Source organism: Xiphophorus couchianus, chromosome 19, assembly GCF_001444195.1.
Source record: "Xiphophorus couchianus chromosome 19, X_couchianus-1.0, whole genome shotgun sequence".
NCBI classification, from domain to species: Eukaryota; Metazoa; Chordata; class Actinopteri; order Cyprinodontiformes; family Poeciliidae; genus Xiphophorus; species Xiphophorus couchianus.
In genome coordinates, this window is record NC_040246.1 from 7,663,103 (window position 1) to 7,688,064 (window position 24,962).

Sequence of the window (24,962 nt, forward strand, 5' to 3'; positions counted from 1 at the left end):
TTACCTAGCAACAACCTGTTGAGTACATGTGTAACAGCAGTTTCAGGGTTCACCACCGTGCCTCATAACTGTGTAAAAATAAAACGCAGTGGACTGAAGGGAAAAAATGAAAAGAAGTACTCGAGAGGAATCTGGATAAAACAGAAAAGGTCATCTCATCGGTTTATTCACCGGAGAAAAAAAACGAATCGATAATTATTGATCGACTGATCTCATATCGTGATGCGTTTTTCAGCCATATTGTCCAGCCAGCAAAGGCTGCGTCATAAGCTGTCAAAAACAAACTACATGGCCGAATTAAAATGTTTGATTTGAATCTGCCAGGGGAGGTGGAGTGCTGCACAAATCTATACGTCAAATAGGATTTATTTATAAGAGCGAATTGCAAAGAAGGAGAATGGAGCCGGGATATGCAAATGTTTGTCAGTAGTTTGTCTCTCCATTTCCATGGTTACAGTACCCAGAACTGGAAAATATATGTCTCCAAACTCCAGGAATCCTGAAGGTCTAGCCATTTATACTGAATACCTTGAGCTGCTCCTTCCCAGTGAGTGCAGCAAGCTCCTCTTCTCTCAGGTCCTCCAAAGGAGAGAGGCTTCCCTCCGGAGTGGAGAACTGATCCTCTTGTTGGTCATTCTGCTGGTTTTCTGATTTCTCAGAGTTTGAGCCGCTAGTCTAAAAAAAAAAAAAAACAACAAATAAATTTCAACAAAACATTCAGAACAAATCCTGTATTAAATGTACACTTCATGTAAACTGAACAGAAACAAGAGAGAAAACGACAAGTAGGAGAAAAGAAAAAAAGCAAATGATGCTTCACTTAATCCTGGTCAGGTTGCTATGACAACAGGCCTTACAGGCAACATGATGGTTAGTGACCCAGTTCTCTAAAGTGTATGTGTACATGAATAACATTCAAAGAATAGAGACTGGATAAACGTGTGACACTAGATAGGACATATTTAAAAAATATATGTATACATTAGCACACAGTTTCCACAGAAGAACTTTAGCCAACTTTACCTCTGAGCTGGTCTTGCCTTCGAGTGCTGCAGTATCGACCGACGGCGGAGGGGGTTCTACCCGATAGTCTTGCGTCTGGCCGTCATTCTCCGAGTCAACCTGGCCCTTCCCCTTCTGCGTCTTTTTCGCCGCCCCCGCACTGTTGCTTTTCGCCCGCTTCTTTTGGTAACTAGCAAACTGTGCAGGAAGGACAGTGACAGGTAGACAGATACATAGGTCAGGATCACAGAGCACCACCAAATCACCAGCATGGTGAAACTCGGGCGTCAAATATGGAGGGGGAAGGGAAAAAAAATTAAAAATCTCCAGTCCAAATTTGAACCAAATTAGAGCAATGGGTTTTTGCGCACAAAGTGTATGAAGAGTTGAGTAGGAATTGTTGATAGAAAGCAATAGCAACCCATTGTGAGAAACTGCTAGTGAAGCAAGAAGAAATCCCAAAGTCGCACCCAAAATAGGGAACAGCGGAACCTGACGAGGCAGCCAAGTTCAAAATAACGTGAGCTTGCTAAAAATTCTCCAATCTCCAGAGAACTGGACCCCCACGAGATGAGCAGAATTTAATGACTCAGAATAACCTCAGCAGACCCGAAACAGAGGACCAGAAAAAAAGAAACTGTACTGAGTGATTTTCCTCAAGCAAAACTTTTTAGAAACATCTTCAATTCTTCTGAAACTTCTAACTCTATAAATCCATAATGGAAGGCACAATTCCAGATCGAGCCATGTAAAACATTAACTCCTGGATCCTTTTAGTTGCAGATTCTCTTCCCTTCCTCTTCTTATTTGCTGCCTCTCTTTCATGGCCCATCCCTTCCTTCAGCAGCTCGGATCAGACCCCAGCAGTAACCTCTTTGATAGAAACCCTGTCAGAGCTGTCCATCCATGCCGAAAACTGTGCAATTTCCATATTTTCTTGCAGAAGGGTCAGAGGTCCCACTCCTTCCATAGCAGGTCAGCCGTTTTCTGGTCCTTGTCTAGATCGTATTTCCTGCTGGCTGATCGACAGCCTGCAGAACCCACCATCCTAGATCATGATCCGGAGCACAGGGATCCGCAAACTCTTGGAAAGATGATGGCACACGTCTAGACCAAGAATGGAGGGTGGAGACTGGGAGAAGCATTCACACGGAGAGGAGGAGACAAAGCTCCATGTGTGGCAAGCAGCGGTGGAGTGCGCGTGCTCAATTCAATCCGAGATTACGCGCTCCCTGGAGACCTACTTGTTGCTCTGTGCAATGAGTCACATGCATGATGCATGACTGCACAGCATGTGCACACGTATCAGGGTTTCTGCTCATGTTAAAATCATATTGTAGGTTTTGCTTTCTACTCCCAGATTGCGGGAGGCAGAGTCCAATCTGGGATTGTTTCTTCAGCTTCATTATCCTTTATGTCTACTCTAATACTAGCATGCTGGTTTGAGGCTCTTAATCAATCACTTGCCCGCTCACCGTCCATCCTTAGTGGTGTTCTGTGCTTCCGCCTGCCACACAACGTCAACTCTGAGAAAAACATCAGCCAGATGAGTTGTGTTTACCCCAAGGCCACTTCTGCACCACTGAGAGTCTGACTAAGCAGCTAGCCTACTGTAATGAAAACTGGGTGTGGAAAAGGTTTTCAACAATACAAACGCTAAAACAGGCCGTGCAACTGGCTTAAAGGAAGTCCATTCTCTCAACCCAGGCCTTATTGGTGTTCAATCTTTGCACACACACATACACACAGAGCGCTTCCATTGTGGCGACATGAGAAAAATCAGAGCAACTGACAGCAAAGCATTACCATAGCAACATCTCCTGTGCGAAACACAGGCATAACAAAGAATCTGTAATCCTTTAGACCCACTGCCCCATCTGATGGTCTTAGATAAGAATTGCAGTGTACGTTCAATTGCATACTGAAGTATTATTTTAGATTGACTTTCTGAGTAATCTTTATATCTTTATATTAGTGTATGTTTGTTTTTAATGAGCAGAGGTGAAAGTGAAAGTATTTGTATGTTGCAGAAGAGTGATCACTGTCAAAACAGGAAGGCCCATCATAATAAACATTTGTGTGACCAATGTATTCACTACTATAAGAGGATAATAAATCTGCAGTGCAAATATTATTCTTCTACAAGGTGACCTAATTAATTAAGGTAATTTATATGTATTATATAACAGATGTAGGCAGGTTATCAATGTCATCACGTTGTTAGTAAAATAACTATGTTAAAACGACAGCAAGCTACAAGGAATGGTGATGGGCAACACAGACATAGAACTGAGTCTCATCCATACATAATATTATAGCAAACAAAAATGTTAAATTCAGGCTTTTGGTTATAAATCTATCACAGAAAACCTGCTTTTAAAGTAAAACTTTTTTATTAGCAAAACAGATACTAAAAGTCACCAATTATATTAGGTAAAGCAACTGTACTGGTAAATAGCATAAAATAATTCAATTGTATTTTTGAACATACTAAACATCCATTAGTTATACCTGCTTGTCATCATTCGAATGCAGCAGACCATTTAGCAAAATAAGTCAGGAAACTACTGCTAAATGTTGCTATTGTTCAAACAAAGACCAGCTAAATGTAGGAGTAGCTTTGAAGAAAGTGTGCTTATTGTGCAGGTATCCCCCCCCCCAACTGAATAATTGTTGCTTTTCTTCCTTAAAAGTAAATAAATCATGTTCAACATTTTTTCTTAAATTTATGTAATGGATTGTTATTTTAAGAGGCCTTGCTTAAATAGTAATTTAACAGAATTACAGTGACGGGCCGCCACCCAAGAAAAACAATATATAGAAAACAGTAAAAGCAATACACCAGCAATCATCATTCCCAACATGAAGTAAAAAGTCTCAGCTAGTCACTACTTTCCATACTTACCGACTGGCTTCGAGGTATGTTGGATGAATTCTGTTATAAGAAATATCAACAGTTCATTGAAGTTGTTTGGGAGGTTTTTGCTTCATAATAAAAGTGGTGCTACATTTTAAACTAATCATCTGCAATGTGGCTCACGGCATAATACATTAATTAGCTAGTCCAAATCAGCGACCCAGTTAGATGCACTTTTTACCCCCAATCTAACTTATAGTTTTCAGTGCAAACCATTCATGACAATTGGCCCATAACTAATATGTAAAAACAGCTGCTTGATGCTGCTGAAGACATAGTAGCTACAAATTATTCATTAACCAGTGACCAACAATGCAGATCTTTCCTGGTAACAGTAATCATTCAATTAAGCGGATGTCTCTTGTATCAAGAAAATTGACAACCAAAGAGGGGAAATAAACTGGACAAAATATCAAACCACAATATAAAAGGTTTACAATGTTGTTTTTGCTAAGGGATGTTTGGCCAATTGGATGGACGATCACTCCTTTTTGACCCCAGAATCGATAAAGTTTTGTTTGTTAGAAAAGCTCAGAATGTATAACTTATCCAAAAGAGGAAGGAAAAAGGTATATTGGTTATTTTTCCATCTTTCCTAAACAAAACCAAATGAAATACGTCAGTGCTGGTTCCGCAAAATCCATTCTGTTTTAGGATGGTGGGTATTCTGGGTTCAACCAGGCTAAGATAACTGAGGTGATCAAACTCTGGAGCGACACCTTGAGACTCCCCAAACTGAGACACTGTGTGTTCCAAAAAGAGGATGCTTTAAATTGGGAACAGGAATTACTACACAAACATTTTGTGTAGTAATTTTCTATGAACTTGCTGACCCAGACTTTCTATGTGAGAAAAAGATTAGCTGAGCTAGACAAGTAAATACAACTTTGATCACCTTAAGCAACAGAAAGAGCCAATCCTCTACCCACCCAGGCCCAGTGTTTATTAGAACCGTCATCCATTAATATAATCCTGCATCAGTCATATTCTGAAGTGATGAGAGCATAACAACAACAAAAGCCCCGTTTATTGATAATTTATCTCTAAATGGTTGGTGTTTGGTAATTGAATAATTTAAGAGTGTCCTTAATAGCAAAAAAGGGAAAAAACCATGTAGTTAGTTGACTAACTAGTTTCAGTTAGCTGAAACTAGCTCTTTTTGTAGACTATGTAGTTAAAAACACGAGCAATTAAGCTGTTATAAGGTTGCTGAAAGTAATAAGGAAGATCGAGCACATTTGTATGGGACCTAAGTTTCTAAAAATCCGTCATAGCAACAAAGTATCTGTATGCCCATTAATTAAATAATGCAGTTTGAGAGGTCGCCCGCCTCTGCACTTTACCTCAACTCAAACGTAGCAATGAATTATTAACACTTTAAGCCTTAAACTAATTTAAACCCGTACGCTTGTTTGTATTTTTTTTACAGCAATATACAAGCAGATTCGGTTTACTAGCGGAAAGCTAATAAATGTAAATGCCAACTCATAAATACAGAAACCAAACTGTACGGCCAAAGCCAACACTTTACCAAGCAGAATTTATAAACTACGAGAGAAGCTAAGACATTTTAGGAGTGGACGCAATTAGCTGTGATCAGATGCAGAGCTATGACAATAGAGTTTGCTAACAGATAGCATCAAACGTTAGCAACAAACCTTGGCTCTCCCAACTTCTAACTTCTTTTGCCGTTCAGCTTCATCCATAGCTTGGTAATACAGTCAGTAACAACCCAGGACATTCGACCTAGCATCGGAATGGAAAGCCACTACACTTCTTTAAATCTGATATGTCCCCTAGGTTTAATAAAAATGTTGGAGCCCAATACGTCTAACTGTCAATAGACAACATTCAGTATGGCCGCCAAGTCGGTTGAACTCCGCCCTTAGCCAGTTTTCTTCCACCAACGGTCCAATCAAATTGTAATATTTTTTGTAACAAATGAACTTTGCCTCTAAAGCCCCGCCTCTCTTATACGTCACTCAAAACAAGCACACAACTGACCAATCAAATTGGTCAGTTGTGTGCCACCACTGTTAAGCAGCCACCACTGTTTAATTGACGGGTCTTGTAGCCATTCAATAAGGCCTATGAATCTGCCTCTTTTTAGTTTGAATATAGGAACACGTTACTTTAAAATTTTTATGACTCTTAGTTCGTTACCTGTACATATTTAGCAGAAAGAGTCAAATATTGCTTGAGTGCCACTTTATATAAATTTTTGATTTAAATGATTATATCGATTACTGAAAACAGCTGTTCTGCATCGACAGACAGGCAGTGTTTGAAAATTTTTTGTCTTCATTTCTTGTTGGTTTTCCTTCTTGCAACTAGAAGGCGCTCCAGTGGCGTGTGACGTAATGGAATCGGTACGCGTTGTACGCGGTTGCCATTCCTAAATGCGAGTAAAGTCGGAAAGCATCCCAATTAAATAAATAACACCAGCAAACAGATCAAGTGTGTTTAAAAAAAGGATCATTTAAGTTTGGGTCAATTGCAACTCCACTCTTACTTACTCTTACACAATGGCACTCCCGTAACAGCATACGTGAGAAGAGGTGATTATGATGAAAATTAAGTTAATTAATCTTGCGCTAATCCAAACTGTCTTAAATTTATGCATAAATAATTTATGCCAAAAATAAAAATTTCGATCGCCCGAACAGGGACTTGAACCCTGGACCCTCAGATTAAAAGTCTGATGCTCTACCGACTGAGCTATCCGGGCTCTGAGGAAGCATTTAGGTGAAGTCACCGAAAACCCTTTTACTCCATAACTGACTTGCTATTTCTTGTTTCATTTTAAGTAATACGCGCTCCGAGTGATCAGCTATGAACAACTATTTCAGAAGACACACAGAGTAATTGCCATGTCTTTAATAGATTAATTTACAACTGTACAAAATATTATACAGCATCTATAAAACAGACATCAACTATTATTCCTTCAATTAGCCTGCATCTATGCATGTTCCTTATTATTACATTGTTCTTTTTAACCCCTCGACTGTCATGATGACTCATGAACACCACTGATTTATAAACATTTTGAGGGTGAAAGTTAAGGAGTTTTAAACACCAGTGCTCATGGTTAGGCACATACTTAATTCAAAGCAGCCGCTCATCATGGCACATCAATTTAACACATAAAATAACTTAAAATATACAAAACATAGCATATAAAACAATCCAAACATAGATTTCCTAAGAAATTATTAAAGTGCAATTCCTCATTTCCCATATTTTCCGAGTGATAAGAAGACAGAACAGTAAATAGTGAATAGTAAAGATTTGGTGCAGGAGGAGTGATGTTGTTTAAACTCTTCTCATGCAGTTGCATTTAGGGCTACTTAATACAAAAAGAAAATTTGGGTCATGTCAAAACAAAACCTGCAGTCCTAAGAAATCTCTAAATATAAGATTCAGTTTTTTATGGTGGACTAACCATATAATTGTCTAAAATGTGCATATGTTCACACAGGAGGCTGCTGCTCTGTTTAAATAATCATCTTAACAAGAATCAATCTGTTCAAACTAAACCACATTTATGAAAAAGTTTTTTTGAAAAATTAAATTGTAAAAATACACATGTAGAGATAATTCAAAATATGGTTGAAAGTATGTCAATTATCTTACATTAGTTTTTGCAAAAAGGTCAAATGTAAGTCAAAATACAGAGAACAGGGTATAAATAATGCACATCTTCCTGTTATTTAGTACAAGAACATACATAGACATTACAGTTTTATCTTTAAAAAAAAATCAGAGATCTTGTTTTGCTGGAATCATTCTGAGCACATGCTGTACTTTTGTTATTGATTTAGAGAATCATTCTTTCAGATTTAGAAAAGAGTGAGCAATTAAGAACCAAGTCTGGATTAATATTGGATGCTTCCTACAGTCCTGAGTCTTTACATTTTTTTCCCTTACATTGCAATAACACAATGAATTTTATTTGTAATCATATGACATCATAAAAATGCTTAGTGTAGTCTGCCGTTGACTTGCTATAGAAAATAACTTGATCCTGCAGTCACTCCTGTGGTGAATGCAGTTTCATGCCACCTGCTACAGAAAAGTCAAAATGTTATAACATCCAGCTGTATTTATTAGTATTAGATTAGATTTTACTTCCAAAGAGTTTAAAGGGGTTGTGATAAACCCTGCTGCAGATTTCAAGCCAATGTACAGGTATGCAGAAGGATGAGGATGAGTGTTCAGTTAACTGTAATGGTATTTCTTCATATGGCTTATGTAACCTAAAACAAAACAAACAGAGGACAAATATATTATTAATACAAACATGCAGGCAAAATGGCTGCTAAGTTCTGCCAATCAAAGAGCATTTACTTTGTGTATGTGAGGAGGCAGCTCATCCTCTGAAGTTTCCTCTTGCACAGGCTCATGATGTCTTGAAGAAGCTTTACCGTCCTCTGCCCAGCCACCCATTGGCACACGGGCCGTCCTCACAACCTTTCCAGCAGTACCAAAATGGTCTTGAAAGTAAAGTTAAAGAGAAGGTAGTTAAGAAGAAACTCTAGATGAGAACTATATTTATGGAACCTGCCAAGTTGCCAGCTAAACCTTTATCACTTGCCCCACCGCTCTAATACTAGAATTGAGTGTTTTTCTTTCTGGGTATTACAGACTAAAAATGCATGACTGTTTGGTAGCCACAAACCACAAAGTTGGGTGTGGAAATCTGAAAATTGCCAAAAGAAAACTTTTGACAACTGCATTTAAATTTTTAGAGTTAAAGTGATCCACACCGACTACCTTTTCAGTGACAAAAAGTATTCTGGTTAAACGGCAAGCAGACCCCTGAGAAATTTCAGAATTAGTCTTCAGTCATCCTCTCAAAAGAATGAAAAAATATGAGACTCCTTCCTTCAAGAGATCACTTCTTCCAAATCATTTTTATCCATCTTATTTGTAAATATTTGCATGGACAAAATGTAAGTACCAAGTATTTGGTACTTGCATATTGTCCATACACTCTCTGTTAGAACCAAAGGGAAACTGTGGTAGATTTTAGCTAGACTTCTGTACAAAACTCTATTAAAGCCAATTACCCAAATGAAATTTGATTGAATCTTTTGGCCACACCAGGCAAGAAAAACATGTTATGAATATTCCGATTATGAAGAAAAACCAAGTTCTCAATGTAGTTTATTTACTCTGTTTGTTGAAAATGTTCATTTTTCCCCCTCAATACTTCTGAATTCTCTAATTATAAGCTGAATTTTAAATTTGAATTGAAGCACTTCATTTTGCTCCTTTAAATTTGTGTATTTACATGTTGAAAGGCTGTAATATTCTTTTCTAGTCTTTTTGTCCATACACCATCTGGTATATTGGTTTTGATGCATCCAAGTAACATATATCACTAAAAAAAAATAAAAATGATAGAAACCAAATATTGACTTGTTAATATCTTGTAACAGACAATCTGGTTCTACTTAATGTGGACAAAACTATTATAAAAATATTCTCCTGCTTCAATAACATAGGACTTTTGCTTTAAACTGCATCATTTTTAATGACCTGTATTTCCACTGCACTCTCTTGTGATTATGTCCTTTCTAACACTTTGTTAGATCAACAAAACATGGTTTGTGTGGTGTGCACACAAAAAGATGCTGCATGGCATGCTGACTGATACCAAGTAGCAGAACCTTCAAGCAGCTTAAAGATCAGAATACTTTCATTTCAGTGACCCAATTGACAATGGTAAGAGTAAACTTGGAGCAATGGCTTTAAAAAATGAAACATTTTTAGAAGGAACAGTGGATAGTGACAGACACCTGCGGCGGGCCCACTGTGACGCCTCTGACTGCTGCTCTGTGCCTTTTCCCCGTCCTGACCCACGTTGGTGCCGCTGGTGGCTGAAGCGGAACTGGCACCGGGACTCGGAAGCGTGGCGGGGAAGGTTTGCGAGCGTGGGAAATTTTGTGAGCGAGTATTCGGCTCGCTCCTCACTTCATCAGGGATGCTGTCGCTGCTTTCGTCGCTCTCCTGGCTGTGCCACGTGTGACGGGACAGATCACCACGGGACTGCTGCTTATGAAGCTTAGCGAAAAACAAAACAAGACACAAGTTTATGTTGATTGAAATAGTCATTAAATGGATTGATAATTCGTCTTAACATGGGCAAGCATACAGATTTACCTCATGCATGTAAAGTGCATGAATGCTCATTTCGGTCGAGGCATATTCTGACAGGACTAAACTAGAGAGCTGACCCTCCCATGCGCTGCTGCCTGAGCTCACAGTTCGGGCATCAGTTCTTAACAACAGAGAGAGTAAAAACGGGGATAAAATAAGAAGAACAAGGGAATAAAAAGGTAAGTTGTTGAAAAACAGAAAGGAAGATAGTTCAGTACTTTGCAAAGTATTCAAACTACTTGATAGTGCTTAAATTTTTTTTACAAATACATCATAGTCACAGCTAGCTGAAATATTGGTGCGGAATATGCCCACATGTGACACATTACGATGCCTAAGATCAGGGGTCTCAAACTCCAGTCCTCGAGGGCCGCAGTCCTGCAACTTCTAGATGTGCCTCTGCTGCACCACACCTGAATAGAATAATTAGGTCATTAGCAAGGCTCTGGAGAACTGATCTACACAAGGAGGAGGTAATTAAGCCATTTCATTCCAGTGTTTTGTACCTGTGGCACATCTAAAAACTGCAGGACTGCGGCCCTCGAGGACTGGAGTTTGAGACCCCTGCCTAAGATGCTAAAGGTCACAGAGAGTTGGTAGCGCAAGTAAAACAGACAAAGGTTTATCACAACCACCACTGCCATCAAAATATTTACCTATAATATCACCCTTTCATTATTTTTTGAAATTTTACATTCCAAACTGTTGAGCCGGTTTACATTTTGTTACATTACAACCTTAAACTGCAATTTATTTTTAGGGGATTTTATGTGGTAGACCAACACAAAGTACTGATAAATTAAAAAAAAATGTCACTGATGAAAATCTGAATTTAGTCTAAACCACCTTTCACTGCACTGACTATTTGGCAATTCTAAAATACTTAAATCTCTGTTTCAATGGATCATCATGATACAGTTTGTTCTTTAACAAACCTTTGAAGTCCTCAGACAGCAGATGTTTTTTTAATTGAGATTATATTGCATACTGGTGGACTATTTACTACTAAAATGTAACTTCTGAAGGGAGTTGTCTCCAATAAATTTTATTTTGGGGTATCAGAGTCAACTGTGCAGAATACAAAAGCACACTGAACTTCTTAGCCTTCTATTTTCTAAAATAAATGAAAACTCTGTATTATTCTACTTCCAGGTTAAATTTTTTCTCCACTTTGTCTTGGTCTTTTACATGACATGCTATTCATATACATTGGAGTTTGTGGCTGTAACATGAAAAAGATTCAAGGGGTGTGAATACTTTTGCAAGGCTTTGTAGATATCAGCATTTCTGGCTGATTTAAACATTGTGCTTACTAACCCAGACCCCGTCATTGCTCTGCCAGTAAAGCCACTCGCTCTATGAGCAGCACTCAAACTGCCTCTGAGGTGAAGGCTGCTGCTGATCGGCGAGAGAGAGCGCAGGGCCGTTGCCGCGCTGGGCATTCCAGTAACTGCATTGTTGGTTAAAGAACTGTCGCAGGCAAAATGAACGGAGCCCAGTGTGGAGGGACCTGCCAAGATGTTTGCAACAAGACTTCTTGGCTACAAGTAAGAAAAAAAAAGGGAAAAAAATTAAATTAGTAATTAACTGTAGAGAGTTCAGACATCACCACAGAGATATCGCTTTGTTTATGACCCTACTTCAGATTCTGACAAGGAGAGCGGATGTGTTTCAGAGGAGGCCCCCGCAGCCTCCCTGTGGACTCGCTCTTTCAGCTGACTGATGAAGTGTGTCGTCTCTCTAGGAGGCTGCCAATGTGGGTTGGTGATGGCGAAGTGCATCAGCGATAACTCCGTCTTCCCATCCTCCGCCTGCTGGTAGATGGATGCCTCGGTCTTTCCCTCCGACATCCACTGCAGAGTAGAAATCAAACACCAATCAATCGGCTGCTGCACGACTCGGATGTAAGCACTTCTGACGCTTGTCAGGATGAGCCTCACCGCTGGGTGTCCATGCTGCCTGATGTCCATCTGGGCAAACGAGCAGGTGTCCCCCACCCCGATCACCTCCACCGTGAAATTCCTAAAGAAATCAATGATCTCCAGAGACTTCCTCCTCAGGCAGAAGATGAGAATGATGGGAGTCACTACTGGACTTATGAGCTCCTCAAGAATAAACACCTGCAGGTGAGAAAAATGTTGATGGACTAAAACTCAAATTACATCAGACAAAGCTTCCTTGGGAAGGTGTGACCTGCATTGTACTGTTGGATCAGTGAGTTCAGACACTTGACATCTAATCCTGGATATTGTTTTCCCACTTACAGCTTTGTACTGGAAGAGCTGGGAGAACTGGTCTCGGGTCTCATATCTGTGGGCATTGCCCTGCCAGTGGTCAGGCATGTAGTGGATGTGAGCCAGGATGACCCGCAGCAGCTGTTCAGGACAAAACACCATGTGCTTATCAGGAATAAATGACCTGAAGAGAGAGAAACAGGTTGAAGAAAATTACTATGTTACAAACATACTAGACATTAATTATAAAATAAATGATTAGTGAAGTTTAACCACTAACAAGTGAAATAAGAGTAAAAACTAAACTCTTACATAAAATATACTTGGGTGTATATGACTGTAGATACAAAAGTTGTTGTTTTTTTTCCTTTAGGACCCCAAATTCAGCCAGAGACTAAAGATCTGTATGCTGGTTTGTAAGATTTTTCACATTTGGCCACATGACAAACCAAAAAACTCCAAATCATTTTAATGGGATTTTATGTGATAAACCAACTCAAAAGTTGTGCACAATTGTAGAAGTGGAAGGAAATTTATATAGTGCTTTACAAAAGCACTATATAAGTGCTTTATATAGTAAGACTGATTTATTTCCATGCAACGTTGAAAACAAGCTTTAAACTCAGTCAGACCGGAAAAGGAGAACATGTGGACATCAATTTAAGTAATTCTCATTTTTATTTTGCCCCTGGACTTTGACTAGGCCACAGCAACACAAGATTATTATTTGATCTAAGTCATTCCATTGGCCTTATAACAGATTATATTTCAGAATTGCCGTTTTTATTTAATTCTATTCTGTATTCATTTGTTGTTGAAGAAAATCCATTGGAACAAAAAGGTGTTCCACAATGACGATGGTGAGATTAGGGTGCAGTGCAGTGTTACTTTTCGGTCACAAGCACTAATTTGTGGCCTGCACAAGTAATATTCTTCCAGTGGGCAGATTCGCCCATATACTGTAAGCTTGTGAATCTCTGCAGCTCCTCCAGAGTTACCATAAGCCTCTTGGGTGATTCTCTCAATTTTCTTATCATTTTGGATTTAGAAATTGCTCATCAATACAGTGCATTGAGATTTGTGGCTCCAAAAAAAAACAACCAAAACACTTTTGCAAAGCAATGTACATGCCACAATAATTACTAACAACAAAAGTAAAAACAGGTGTTGTGTATGTACAGGCTCACTTTCCTTATTCTTACCTACAAATTGTTATGCAGACTCCAAGCAGCGTGAGAGATGAGAGGACATGTTCCACTGCGAGAACATCCTCGTCGTAGATGGTCAGAGCAATGAGAACGGCCAGAAGGGAGCCGGCGAAAAACGCCACATTCTTGGCAACGACTGTCAGCAGGGGAGAAAGGAAGCAGTTCATGTACTTGGATGCAGCCTGGATGTAAAGATAACAAAGGAGGAAGAACAGGAAGAGAAGAAAAAAGAACAGGATTAATTATTAACTTCACTCGACACCCTCTTATTTATTCTAAAGCATTGGTTCTCACTCCAGCCCTCTAGGGCAAGCTGTCCTGCATGTTTTAATTGTTTCCAAGCTGCTCCACATCTGACTTAAATTGACAAGCAATTATCAGGATTCTACAGAACTCGGAGGAACGGTGAAGAGGTAATGGCGTCATTTGAATAGGGTGTGCTGAAGCAACTCTGATCAGTCTAAAAACCTAAGTCTTGGTTCGATTAAAGTGTGCCGTAGAGTGGTTTGAATGTTTATGTGAATGCAGGAGGTCCGGAAACCCCTTCAAAAGCAAGAAGCGGATAATAGCACAGGGCATTCTGGGTCAATAGAACCAAAACAAATGCAAGAGGGAGAATTTTTTTTTTTTTACTCCATTTTTGATTAGATTTGTGAAGAAATGTACTCAAGAGAACAGGGATTGAGAACAACTGCTTTAAAGAACATTGATTTCAGATTGTTTTTGGGATGTTTGTGAGGTGAGGCGGTGTCCTGACCTTGTAGCCTTTACTGAGGCGGGACATGAGCTCGTGGTCCAGCTCGTTGAAATGACGCAGGTAACATCGACCGTAAAGAGACCAGCATCTTGCCCCCAGAGATCCAGGCTCTCGCTTGATTATCTTCATACAAAAAAACAAACAACGGTTATGATTAAAAACAAACTAAACCTTGTAAGAGTTTGCTAAAGTGGATGTTTTAGCTTTGTACCTCAGTGTAACTAAAGAAGGCATACAGAATCTGCCACACCAGGATGACTGGACACAGCAGCAGGTTTGCAATCCCAATCCACAGGATACGAGATGCCAGCCTATCTGCAAGCTCCAGCCTGTTGCCTCCTCTCTTATACTCTTGCTTCAGACTCCACTCATTCTCAAATAGGGAGCCTAAATAAAAAAAAAAATGAAAGTAACATAAAAGCTTCAATTGAAATTCAAAACCTTGTAACCATGTCCATATGTTGGTAAATTCGGATGCATAAATGCGACATGAATGTTTAGAGAAAGACTTCATGCACCTGGTCCCCAAAACAAGATGAGCTCAAAGTTGTATTTGAGACCCCGGGTGTAGAAAACACTGTCTCCCAGTACAGGAAGCCGAAATCGCACAGGAAGGAGGGATTTATTCACCATAGCAACCTAGAGAAGTAAAGGAAGACATGTTTCGGATGAACTCACAGCTTTCGATTGTGTTTGAAAACAAACGCTTTTTACATTAATGAGTGATAAATGTACACACCATGTAGTTTTTGAAGCGAAGGATTCGGTGGTAAATGTCGAGCTCTGTCAGCTCTTTCTTATGAATGCAGATCTGGTGCTCCTTCTGGATCTCAATGATCCTGGCCTGAACTTCCTGCCATGTTGCGTATGGGAGCTCAGACTGAAGCGTAAAAAGAACAGTAAATGTCACGGGTCAGGCTTTAATGTGTGCAACCATTATAAACGTCGCTGGTCAACATTTTTGATGTCAACACAGCGAACCTTTGAAGGACTAACATCACTAAGAAGCAACAAACAGAAAATACAAACTGCCTAATCACCATGCTCATCTTCAGGGCGTTGATGTAGAAAGATTTGATCTCCCAGTAGCAGCAAACGTTGTAGAGGAATTTGACCAAACGATGTAACCAGAACACCCCGGAGATGATCAGAACAAAGATCACAAACGCGTTGTCTCGGATACTGAGAGAGAAAAGGAAAAGGTCCACTTTTATTATTAGAAATCAAAAAGAAGTGCCTATATTTACATGTAGAAAATGATTTATAACTCGTAAATTTTTCCACATTAAGTCACATTACAACAAGAAACTTCAAAGTATTTTATTGGGATTCTTTACACCCCGGAGCCAACACTTTGTACAACCATATTAGGTTGCAAGTAGAAGTCCAAGGTCTTTGCACATCTACAGACTAAATCTGTTGCCTATTTCTCTTTGGACTAAGTTGCCCTGTTAAAAGAAAGCCATGAACATTTGTGTCTTTGAATACTTTATTTTAGCTAACGTTTTCCAATTCATGAAAATGTGTCTCATGCTAAGGAAAACGTTCACAACTGGTCATCATCAAACCCCTTTGCAGATGGGTCAAATTTGGACCCTTTTTCAATAGTCTTTGCTGATCCCACAACATCATTCCAAGGGTCACAAAAGGCCCCCATGCCAGACTTTGGACACACTTCCATGACTGGCCTGTATTTATTCCATCCATCCATCTTCCCATTAACTTTAAAAAGGCCTCCCTCTCCCTGCTGGAGAGAAGCATTCCACAGCATGATGTTGCCACCAACTAGATGTCATTCAAAGAGAACTGCGGGCACTGGATTTCATTTTGGGATGTGTTTGGATAAAAGCATGGCCCACTTTTCAGATGATTATTAGTAAAATATTTTTGAAACCCGTTGGATGTTTTTGGTTGTAGCGTGGAAAAATGTGGAGCAATTCCAAGCTGTCTAAATGCTCTTGCAAAATACTCTAAACTTACTAGTGTAATTCAGACATGGTACTCACTGGGCACTGCAAACATCCATTGGGAGGATTGCATCTGGTAAGGTGACTTTAGATGAATCTGTGTGATTTACAAACTTGTTGGCAAAGAGGACGTCATAATCCACACAGTTAGCCAGAAAAACTGTGAAACCAACCACAAATAGCAGCTGTCTGCAGAGAGAGGTAACAAAGACGTGGACATAAAGAAATTATATCTGAGACACATTAAACACTGCTAGTAAGACTTAGTTTAATGGATCGGATACATACACCAGCTCAAATATCTCTCCCAACAGCATGCAGGTGAATCCATTCTTCTGGTGCAGATTATAGACGTGAAGAAGATTAAGGACAAATTTCATCAGAAGTTGCATCTCCTACATGGGCATTTATATTCTCAACATGTTTTCAAAAACCAAAAGGATATTCTTTGAAAAAACAAGTCCAGGTTTTCTATGTGGTGCCACTGAGCTGGAAGAGAAGAATTTCAAACTAATAAAACAAAAGTTCTGCAACATGAAAAACAGCTTTAGTGTGTTATATGAGAGGGAGAGGGGGGCGATTTGTCTCATACATTTGCTTCCCTCAGGCACGTGCATCAGCAGGTTCTCCTCGCCGGGAGGCGAGTCGCTGTAGGACGCCTCCAGGCGCTGATACTCGGTCTCAAAGTGCGCCATGGTGGTAGAGCTAGTTCAGTCTCACAAAGCAGCCTCTGCTACAGCCTGGAGACATGGAGGAAAGGCAAAGTTTGTGCAGATAGGAAGAAATGTGTCAAATAAAATGGAAGAGGTTTACACCTTCTATTAAAAAGAAGCAAGTCATTTGTTTTGGAGACAGTCCTTTCAATAAGATGCCCGAGAAAACACCAGTGTGAGGTTCTTTGTTTTTATAGTGCATAGAGAAACACCTTTTTCTCTTCCTGCACACTGTTGGTCAGCTGACTGAAAGAGGGATAAAGCATTTCTCTCATAGCAGCAGAAAGGATTGATTTAGCAGTTTGAAAATATTTCTGATCACAAAATAAAGATGTAGAAAGTCTAGGTGTGGATGCTAAGTCAGTCACACCCATCATTCTAATAAAAAAAAAACAACTTTTAACTCTACAATTGGTAAAATGCAAGGTTGTTGGCAAGCACTATCAAATAAGAACTATTATAACATGTTATACATTTTGTTTTTTAAATATTTGCCACTATCCTTTGAAATTCTGCTTTATTGACTTGCAATTGGTAGTTAATAGAAAGTGGTTTAATTTTAACTTAGAAACAACATTGAAGCGAAACAAAAACCAAATCAAATGCAACACCAATAGGATCCCACAAAGATTCAGATTTTAATAGTCTTAATTCAAACAACATTTTAACACATGTTGTGATGTAAAGAGGGGGATCAATATGTGCTGTAAGGAAGTTTTCAATGCAGGTATAACGACATCCTGTAACAGGAAGTGGCAACAACACACCGAGTAAGGTAAATCTCAAATACATTCAAGGGAGGTAAGAAAAATACGCAAAAACAGACTTACATCCACTCCTGCCAAGTGTGGTTCATCCTGCTCAGGAGGCTAGTCAACATTCCCAGCTACAGTAAAAAAAAAAAAGAAAGAAAAGCGAAGCTTAAATTAGAAACGTAAACATAAGTGAAAAGAAGAAGAGTCTTTTTTCCCCCTAAAATTGTCTATTTCTGGTTAAAATGACAACAGAAGACTGGCGGAAATAAAGACTGGCTATCTATTGCAATAGGCAAACCAGCTATCAGCTAAATGAACTTGAAATGTTACAAAAACCTCATAACAGACAATGCTATGTATATATGTGAAACAACACTCGAAGGTACCATTGCACTGAGTGCTGTCGTGTTTTACAGCACAGGCCTGCCTCCCTTACCAAAAATATATCCCCTCTCGGTTCTGGCAACATGAAGTCCAAACCCTGGGGCTCGCCTGTCCTCTAAGTCAGTCTAAATGTGAAATTCCGGAAGATTTTTATACGATGACTCCTTATGATTTTCGTTTTCGCTCCCCTCCCAGTAGAAAGTCAGGCACAAGCCAGTTTCATTTTCGAAACACCTAGCAGTGTGACGTCTGTCACAGCTAACAGGCAGAACATTAGCCAATCAGAAAAGGGCACCTCTGACGCAAAACCTACAGTGGCCAATAAAAATTCTACAAAGACGGGCCCTGTGTGGTTCCTCGCCCTTTGCGCTGATTTAAATGATTTTAAATGACTATTTAGCGCCACCACATGTTTATTAGGCAGTATTACAATATTTTAATTGTAAGGAAGAACGCTGATGTTGAAATTACAAGTCTAATTTATTTAATAAAATATATAATCTCTTAATTAATTTGTTTTGTCTGCCATTCTTCTGTGAAATATGAGAACACTGGTTCCTCAAGTAAACCCCTCAGAAACATGAGAAACAAAGAATAAGAAATATGCACGTTTTTTTCCAGATCAAAGCACTAAATTTTAAATAGAAATACATGCAGTTTTTTCTATTTTTTTGTTCAAATATGGATGAGTGGAAATATAGATTTTCCATTTATGTTTAAAATATGAAAACATTAACCATGTTGTTGCTGTTTTCTGCTTTCATCTTGTACTGTGACTGTAGTAGAAGCAGTTTTTTCTGAATGTCTAAAACATGTGTTTTTTCCCCTCACGTTTGAACATGAATACATGTTTTTTTTAAATATCAGTTATGGGCCCTGAAATTAAGTGAGGTAAAGTTAAGCTAATTTGTACCCTTACCTCTAAGTACATAATCATATTTTTATTAAACTAGACATTGAGCTTTGTCCTCCATATTTAAATAGACGTAGAGTTAATGAGGTCCAGGAGCTGAATCCCAGTACAAAAACTATGTTTTTACAAAGCCACAGTCACCTCACTCTCTGTCTTGATGAATATTCACATAAATTAACTCTAAAGGGAGTTTATGAAATACTATACTTGTGCATGTAAAAGGGATACGATTTGATTTAATGTCATAAGATGAGTTGTGCTTTTGGAATAAGCATGAAGGCTGAGTGTTGAGCTTGAAAATTTAGTCTGAGTCACTGCTGCTGCTGCTTGAATGCTTTCCATGCTTGCGCCCTTTCTTCATCTTCATCTTTTTCATCTTCTTATGCTTTTTGTCTTAATGACTGTTAAGCCTCGGGAGCGGCAGCTGGTCTTCATTCGATATATATCACTGCTGCACTGTTAACACTAATGACTGAAAGTGTTTGAACCTTTGAGAATTAAAACCTGAGGAGTTCATTGATCAGCCTCCCTGCACAATCATTGAATGACAAGTGTTGATCTTTACAAATACATCAGCACTTTTTTTCCCCTCACACACCTTCAATCTCATATTCTATTTTTTTCTTCTTCAAGGAAATAAAAAAAAGGGTTGAGGTGCTTTGAGTCAGGTGGTAGCTTGTGTAATCCTGTTAAATACTGATCTGGGGAATTTAATCCATTCTGATGAGGATTAGGTTTTAATCAAGTAAATCCAGTGTTTAGTTTTTTGCTATGACTTCCAATAAAAACTAAACAGTAATTGCAAAGTAATACATCTTGTAAGTTGTAATATATTAATTATTCGGACTATCCTTTCTTTTTTTGTGCTCACAATAGATGAGTAATTTTAAACTCATATGTCTGGGTGTGTGTGTATGAGCATATGTGCGCTGCTGCAGTCTATAGTTGGCTGATTAAATTACCTTCCTGCCTGTTGGGAATTATGGGGGTTGCTCTCCGACTTGATTTGGTCCAATGACTGTCATGCTGCTATAAAAGCTGAGGGTGGGGCAGTGGAGGGGAGGGGTGCAGAAGGGTGGGGGCAGGGTGTGGCATGTATGTATGTAGGGGGTGCTTCATAGATTAGGGAATTGGGATGAGATCATCTTTACAAGCAGTTTAATTAGATTAAACCCTTTCCTGCATATGACAAAATCTCAATGCAGTTCATGTTGGACTATTTACCTTAAACTTAAGTTTAATCATTGCTTGTTTTCATTTGAATGCTGGTACCTCTTAGGTAGACCCAACTGTAATACCTTCATGTACGTATTTAAACAATCCAAAATTTGTAATTGAGGGACAAACGTAAATATGTATTTTTAGTAGCATATTTCCTGGTTCAGGTAAACATTTTAATGAATGTTTAATTATTTACATATTTGCATCAAATAGCAAAAATAAGACATCCCACATGGTTGCCTAAACCTTGGATCTTTGGATCCTGTTGGCACCCTGCACCCTCTGCAACATTTTTAAAAAATCTTATAAAAGAGAAATCTAGTGTTTAATTATGCAGCTTTCAATTTAAAGATACTAATAACCGTTTAAAAGCAGGCCATCAAGGGTTAATCAGAGACCCCTCATCACAACACAATGCTATTTGAAATGTTAAAACTTTGAAGACGTTTGAAGTTTAAAGGTCGTCACATTGTGAGATTGATTGCTCCCTGGTGGACACAAACAAAAGTCACCCATCATTATATTTATTTTTCTCTTTCACATGCAAAATTTGACTGTAAAGCAATTTGTTTACAGCAAGACACAGTTTTCTTTCATTTCGACTGAGTGAGTGATGCACAGCTTTAAATGTTTTAAGAGACTTTAAAATAAATCAAGCAGACCTTCCGATACAAGCTCACAAATAAAGGTTTTTCTTGTATTTTAATTTTCATTAATTAGAAAATTCTAAATAAGGAAATAATATGCACAAATCGTTGTATGACTAAAGTCTGTCAATAAAAGCCTTCAAAAAGTAAAAGGAACTGTCATATTACTTTTCCAGGGTGGATTCAAAAGTCTGATATTCTCATGTTTTAGCTGTAAACCGTTGTTTCTGAAAAACATTAGTCTAAGGTGATGCTTTAATGTGGCAATTGTAAAATGTTCAGTGTAATTGTATTTCTCTATACTGTAACTTATATTTGTGCTCCCTTTACTTTTCTTTGTGTCTGAATCTCCGGGGCTGAACATATCCTTCTTTTTGTTGTCTTTTTCTTTCAACTTCAATCCTTTCCTGGCTAGACAACCTTCCTCCCTGAGTCTTTTTGTCCTGAAGGTTTTCGCATGGTAAAAGGCAAGTTATTTCTTTTTTCATTGTCTTCACTCGTTTTTCTGTGTAACAGAAAATAGATGTGATTCTTGCTTCATTACATGTTTTTTTTTTTTTTTTTTTTTTTTACATCTTTTGCCACAACCTGACTCAGGGGTTAAAACAAAAATACGAAAGAACACATAAAAATGTGCACAAATGTCTATTTTAAGAAAACCTAATAGTAATATGATGTGTAAAATCATCAGTAAAGTCATCCCAATGTGAACAAAATTGAAACGGCACAAGCCTCGAAATTTTTCTAATAATTTAGAGAAGTCAAGCAGTGTTGTCTGGCTTTCCCAGTTAGATATTAAAACGAGTAGTTGATTATTATTACAGCCATTTCACCAGGAGGGTTTTTCTTCTATTTTTTAAATAATAGCATGCTTTCTCTAACATCCTTTAATGGATGTGCCTGCAGTGAAAGACAAGGGGGTTCACAGAAGGCGAGAAACTGGATGAGAAGGAGGGCAATAAACGAGGAGAGATTTATGGACCCTGCGGTCGTAAAACTGATTGCCCGTGGCGTCGTGAGTGATGCCTTTTAGCACATGCAACATACGATGTCTGCTCACACACTCACTCAGACCTCATTGAGATACATGTGCACAATGCTTTGTGGTAAGTTTAGCCACATTTGATTCCATAAATTTGTGCAAGGACACAAAACTCACAATCATGAACACAAGAGCTCATGTCTGACCTCCACAGTTATCATGTCCCCTAATGCTCAGTCCACAACCCCAGCCAGCTTAATACATTAAGTGTTAGAGTGAGCAGAGGAGGAGAAATCATGAAAGGTCTCTGATGAAAATCACTCAGTGGCAGTGAGATATTAAAAAAAATCCACACTTTCTGATGTCACTAATTTATTAGTGACAAACAGATCCTCGTCAACTCTTTTCCTGTGAAATCACAGTGTCAGGAAGTTTTTTGAAACAGCTGCTTTTTTTAAACTGGGTTTGAAACAGTTGTTCAAACTGCAAAACATTTAGGTTTGTAGTTTCCTCCTTCATGCTGTCTCTGTATTGAAGAAGGCTGAGTCTGCACCGCCCCGCCGGTGTGTGCGGTGCATAGTTTCAAGCTCATCCGTGGACTGGTCCTGTTTCACATCCATGCGCGCATCCTCACATATCCACACACTCCAACACCTACAATCGCACACATTCTGGGTCATTTTAAAGAGACAGACCTGGAAAAAGGCGCTTGCTTCAATTAGCGCTCCCTAAGACGGATCCCCGGTGTGGACATTTTTTTTATTTTATTTTTAATTGACTTTCATCACAGCCTCTTTGGATTTGCCTCAAGTGTCTCTCTTTGCGCATAGCGCCCTGGGAGTACACATCTATGATCAATCGAGACATATTCTGACTGGTGAATGGGAAACAGAAACACGGAGCCATCGTCACCTTCCCCCCCATCTTGACACACACACACCCACACACACACACGTGCGCCTGCCCATTGGTGAAATTTGCGCACCCGACAGCGGAGCCGGTGTGTGCGCTCAGCCGGGCCGGGCACGCGTTGTCTGGGAGGAGCAGACGGGATGGAGTCGTTTTTCACAGAGGTGAGCCTTTCCGAATCTGTGTCATTGCGTCGGAGATAAACATTAATGCATTTCGCATGCATTCGCATCGATGCTGGTTTACAGGCTGCTGCGAGATGCGTTGCGAGTTGCCTCTCCCCCTTCGTTTTGCATTCTGATTCACGTCATGTTTGTGGCAGGTGTTGGAGTCTGTACCGCTCGTCACCTTCTCCCTTACGAAAGCAGAGAAGAAGAAAAACAAAAACAGAACTGCATCGAGTTGTAGATCTTCACACGTGTTGTTAATAAAGCGCTTGATTCATTTTATTATCACTGCAGAGCGTCAAGGCCTGGCAGTCGGTGGAGTCAGGGCAAATGAAGCGCAGGAAAATTGGCCAAAGGAGGGCTGGCTCTGGCTTTTGCATCCATAAAGCTTTCGGATTAAATCCAATCTGTGAAGGAAAGGCAGAGAGCGGTGGTGATTAGCAACAGTCGTCTCAGAATATACTGAAGAGAGAAGATTTGAATGGGCCGTAAATGGGATGGTAGGGGGATCCATGGGTGGGTATGGTTTGGTTCAGGAGAACGGAGGAGAAGGAGGGGGATGGATTGTTAGTGTAGATGGAATGTACCAATTGGTATCATTGAACAATAGGCCCAGTCATTCAATGAAAAGTAAGTTTTCAAATGAATTAAAATGAATAAATCCAGCTTTGTTTAAGTTATGCCGTCGTTCACTTGGGTGAAACATGCCACCCTACCTTTGTTATTTCGCTCTGTATCACCCACTCATGAAAAGCAGTCTTACTCATTGCCAGTATCTGTCCTCTCCAAGCTACTTACCCCCCTCCCCACCCCAGCCACTCCATCCCATTTTAAGTTAATCTGATATGGGTTTAAATGCTTGTGACTTTGGCAGTGATGTCATGCAATCTCTAAGTATGTGCGGCTGGTTGTGTAGATGAATTCCACATTTTCCCAGCCACAAACCTCCGTATTTTTTTATTGGGATTTTGTTGGACAGATCAACACAAACTAGTGCAAAATTATCAAGTGAAAGAGTGTAAGAGATTCATGGTATCCCTCCCGCCCCAATAATAATTTGAAAAGGGTGGTGTACGCTTGTATTTGACCCCTTTACTAAATTGCCCCTACATAAAATCCAGTGCAGCCAATTGCCTGCAGACATCACCTTTTTATTAAATAGAGTGCACATTTGTGTAATTAAGTCTCATTATAAATGCAGCTGTTCTGTGAAGACCTCAGAGGTTTGTTAGGGAACATTAGTGAACAAACAGCATCATAAAGACCAAGGAACAGAGCAGAAATCTCCGGATGTAATAAAGCTGTGGTAAAGTTTAAAGCAGGGTTAGGATTTGGTTCTATGGGAGATTGTTAATGTCACAGAGCACTGATCAAACACTCACCCAACAATGAAAAGAGTATGGAAGAACTGTGGATCAGAATGTGGCCTTCCATCTACACCAAGGGGCTGCAGCCTTCACTGAGCAATGTTAGTAAACCTAAAAGTGATTTTGAAAAGCTAGTTTTATTCTGTGTCCATACAAAATTTGCACAGAGTCTCCTCAATGGAATTAAACTAATGGTGCACCAAATTTGTATTTAGTTATTTTTTCCAAACTATCTTATTTTTTGATACAATTTTTCATAAAGAACAAAAAAAAAAAACACAGATTGGTCGATCGAAGAAAATGTTTATATTTTTTTGTAAAACTGTATTGTCTTCTTTATGAAAATAAAAATAGAAATTAAATAGTGAATATCTAATTTAATATTTTTTTACTGATTCGCTCTATAAAAACGGATGTCATTTTTATTAAGAGGTAATTTAGCTTTTGTGGCTTTGAATTTATTGGACTTAGCTGGATTGCACTAAACCAGGTAGTGCTAACTTTGGAGGAGCTACAAAGACTCTTCAGCTCAGGTTTTTAAGATAAAGAGGCAAAAAGAAAACCTCTATTTAAAGAAAGCCAAAATTATTCCAAGTGTGCCACAGGTTATGTAGGGTATAAAGCAAACATGTGGCAGACATCGCTCGCTTTGGT

The 24,962-nt window shown here is 39.1% G+C and overlaps 3 protein-coding genes and 1 non-coding gene across 11 annotated transcripts in view; 1 reads left to right on the forward strand and 3 right to left on the reverse strand.

The window, feature by feature from the left end:
• pcnt (pericentrin) overlaps window positions 1-5,785 on the reverse strand; it is a 39,164-nt gene extending 33,379 nt beyond the window's left edge. For 3 of the 5 annotated variants that reach the window (XM_028001001.1, XM_028001002.1, XM_028001000.1), the window contains exons 1-4: window positions 5,578-5,785; window positions 3,908-3,937; window positions 1,024-1,200; window positions 529-675 (exon numbers count right to left, since the gene is read on the reverse strand). In XM_028001001.1, the coding sequence (XP_027856802.1) occupies window positions 529-675; window positions 1,024-1,200; window positions 3,908-3,937; window positions 5,578-5,625 (402 nt within the window). In that variant the 5' untranslated portion in view covers window positions 5,626-5,785. The remainder of the gene's footprint in view (window positions 1-528; window positions 676-1,023; window positions 1,201-3,907; window positions 3,938-5,577) is intronic. The other 2 variants (XM_028001003.1, XM_028001004.1) reach the window with 1 other exon arrangement.
• Window positions 5,786-6,574: 789 nt separating this feature from the next.
• trnak-uuu (transfer RNA lysine (anticodon UUU)) lies at window positions 6,575-6,647 on the reverse strand. Its single transcript has one exon. It is a non-coding gene; the product is annotated as a tRNA-Lys (tRNA).
• Window positions 6,648-6,780: 133 nt separating this feature from the next.
• On the reverse strand, window positions 6,781-18,350 carry atg9a (ATG9 autophagy related 9 homolog A (S. cerevisiae)). Of its 3 annotated transcripts, XR_003593381.1 has the most exons (21): window positions 18,155-18,349; window positions 17,794-17,849; window positions 16,843-16,990; window positions 16,696-16,739; window positions 16,539-16,603; window positions 16,290-16,439; window positions 15,324-15,465; window positions 15,023-15,163; window positions 14,802-14,922; window positions 14,495-14,670; window positions 14,284-14,406; window positions 13,521-13,708; window positions 12,349-12,502; window positions 12,025-12,204; window positions 11,725-11,937; window positions 11,402-11,625; window positions 10,088-10,205; window positions 9,724-9,988; window positions 8,270-8,415; window positions 8,090-8,178; window positions 6,781-8,053 (listed from the first exon to the last, which is right to left on the reverse strand). XR_003593381.1 is itself a non-coding variant. In XM_028000994.1 (20 exons), the coding sequence occupies exons 3-20, from the start codon at window positions 16,943-16,945 to the stop codon at window positions 8,170-8,172; spliced, it is 2,562 nt and encodes an 853-aa protein (XP_027856795.1). In that variant the 5' UTR covers window positions 16,946-16,990; window positions 17,794-17,849; window positions 18,155-18,349; the 3' UTR covers window positions 6,781-8,169. The 3 variants fall into 3 exon arrangements, 2 of the variants coding, with proteins under 2 accessions (XP_027856795.1, XP_027856796.1); XM_028000994.1 differs by having other exon boundaries at window positions 6,781-8,178; XM_028000995.1 differs by lacking the exons at window positions 6,781-8,053; window positions 8,090-8,178; window positions 8,270-8,415; window positions 9,724-9,988; window positions 10,088-10,205 and adding an exon at window positions 11,114-11,306 and having other exon boundaries at window positions 18,155-18,350.
• Window positions 18,351-22,521: 4,171 nt separating this feature from the next.
• myo10l1 (myosin X, like 1) overlaps window positions 22,522-24,962 on the forward strand; it is a 47,850-nt gene continuing 45,409 nt past the window's right edge. For both annotated transcript variants that reach the window (XM_028000839.1, XM_028000841.1), the window contains exon 1: window positions 22,522-22,938. In XM_028000839.1, the coding sequence (XP_027856640.1) occupies window positions 22,918-22,938 (21 nt within the window). In that variant the 5' untranslated portion in view covers window positions 22,522-22,917. The remainder of the gene's footprint in view (window positions 22,939-24,962) is intronic.

Coding starts and splice junctions, on each gene's coding strand:
- atg9a (XM_028000994.1), bottom strand. CDS start 16,945: ATGGCGCACTTTGAGACCGAGTATCAGCGCCTGGAGGCGTCCTACAGC. Junction 16,440..16,538: donor GGAGAGATATTTGAGCTGGT/GTATGTATCCGA, acceptor CTCTCTCTGCAG/ACAGCTGCTATTTGTGGTTG. Junction 15,164..15,323: donor ACGCCCTGAAGATGAGCATG/GTGATTAGGCAG, acceptor TTTACGCTTCAG/TCTGAGCTCCCATACGCAAC.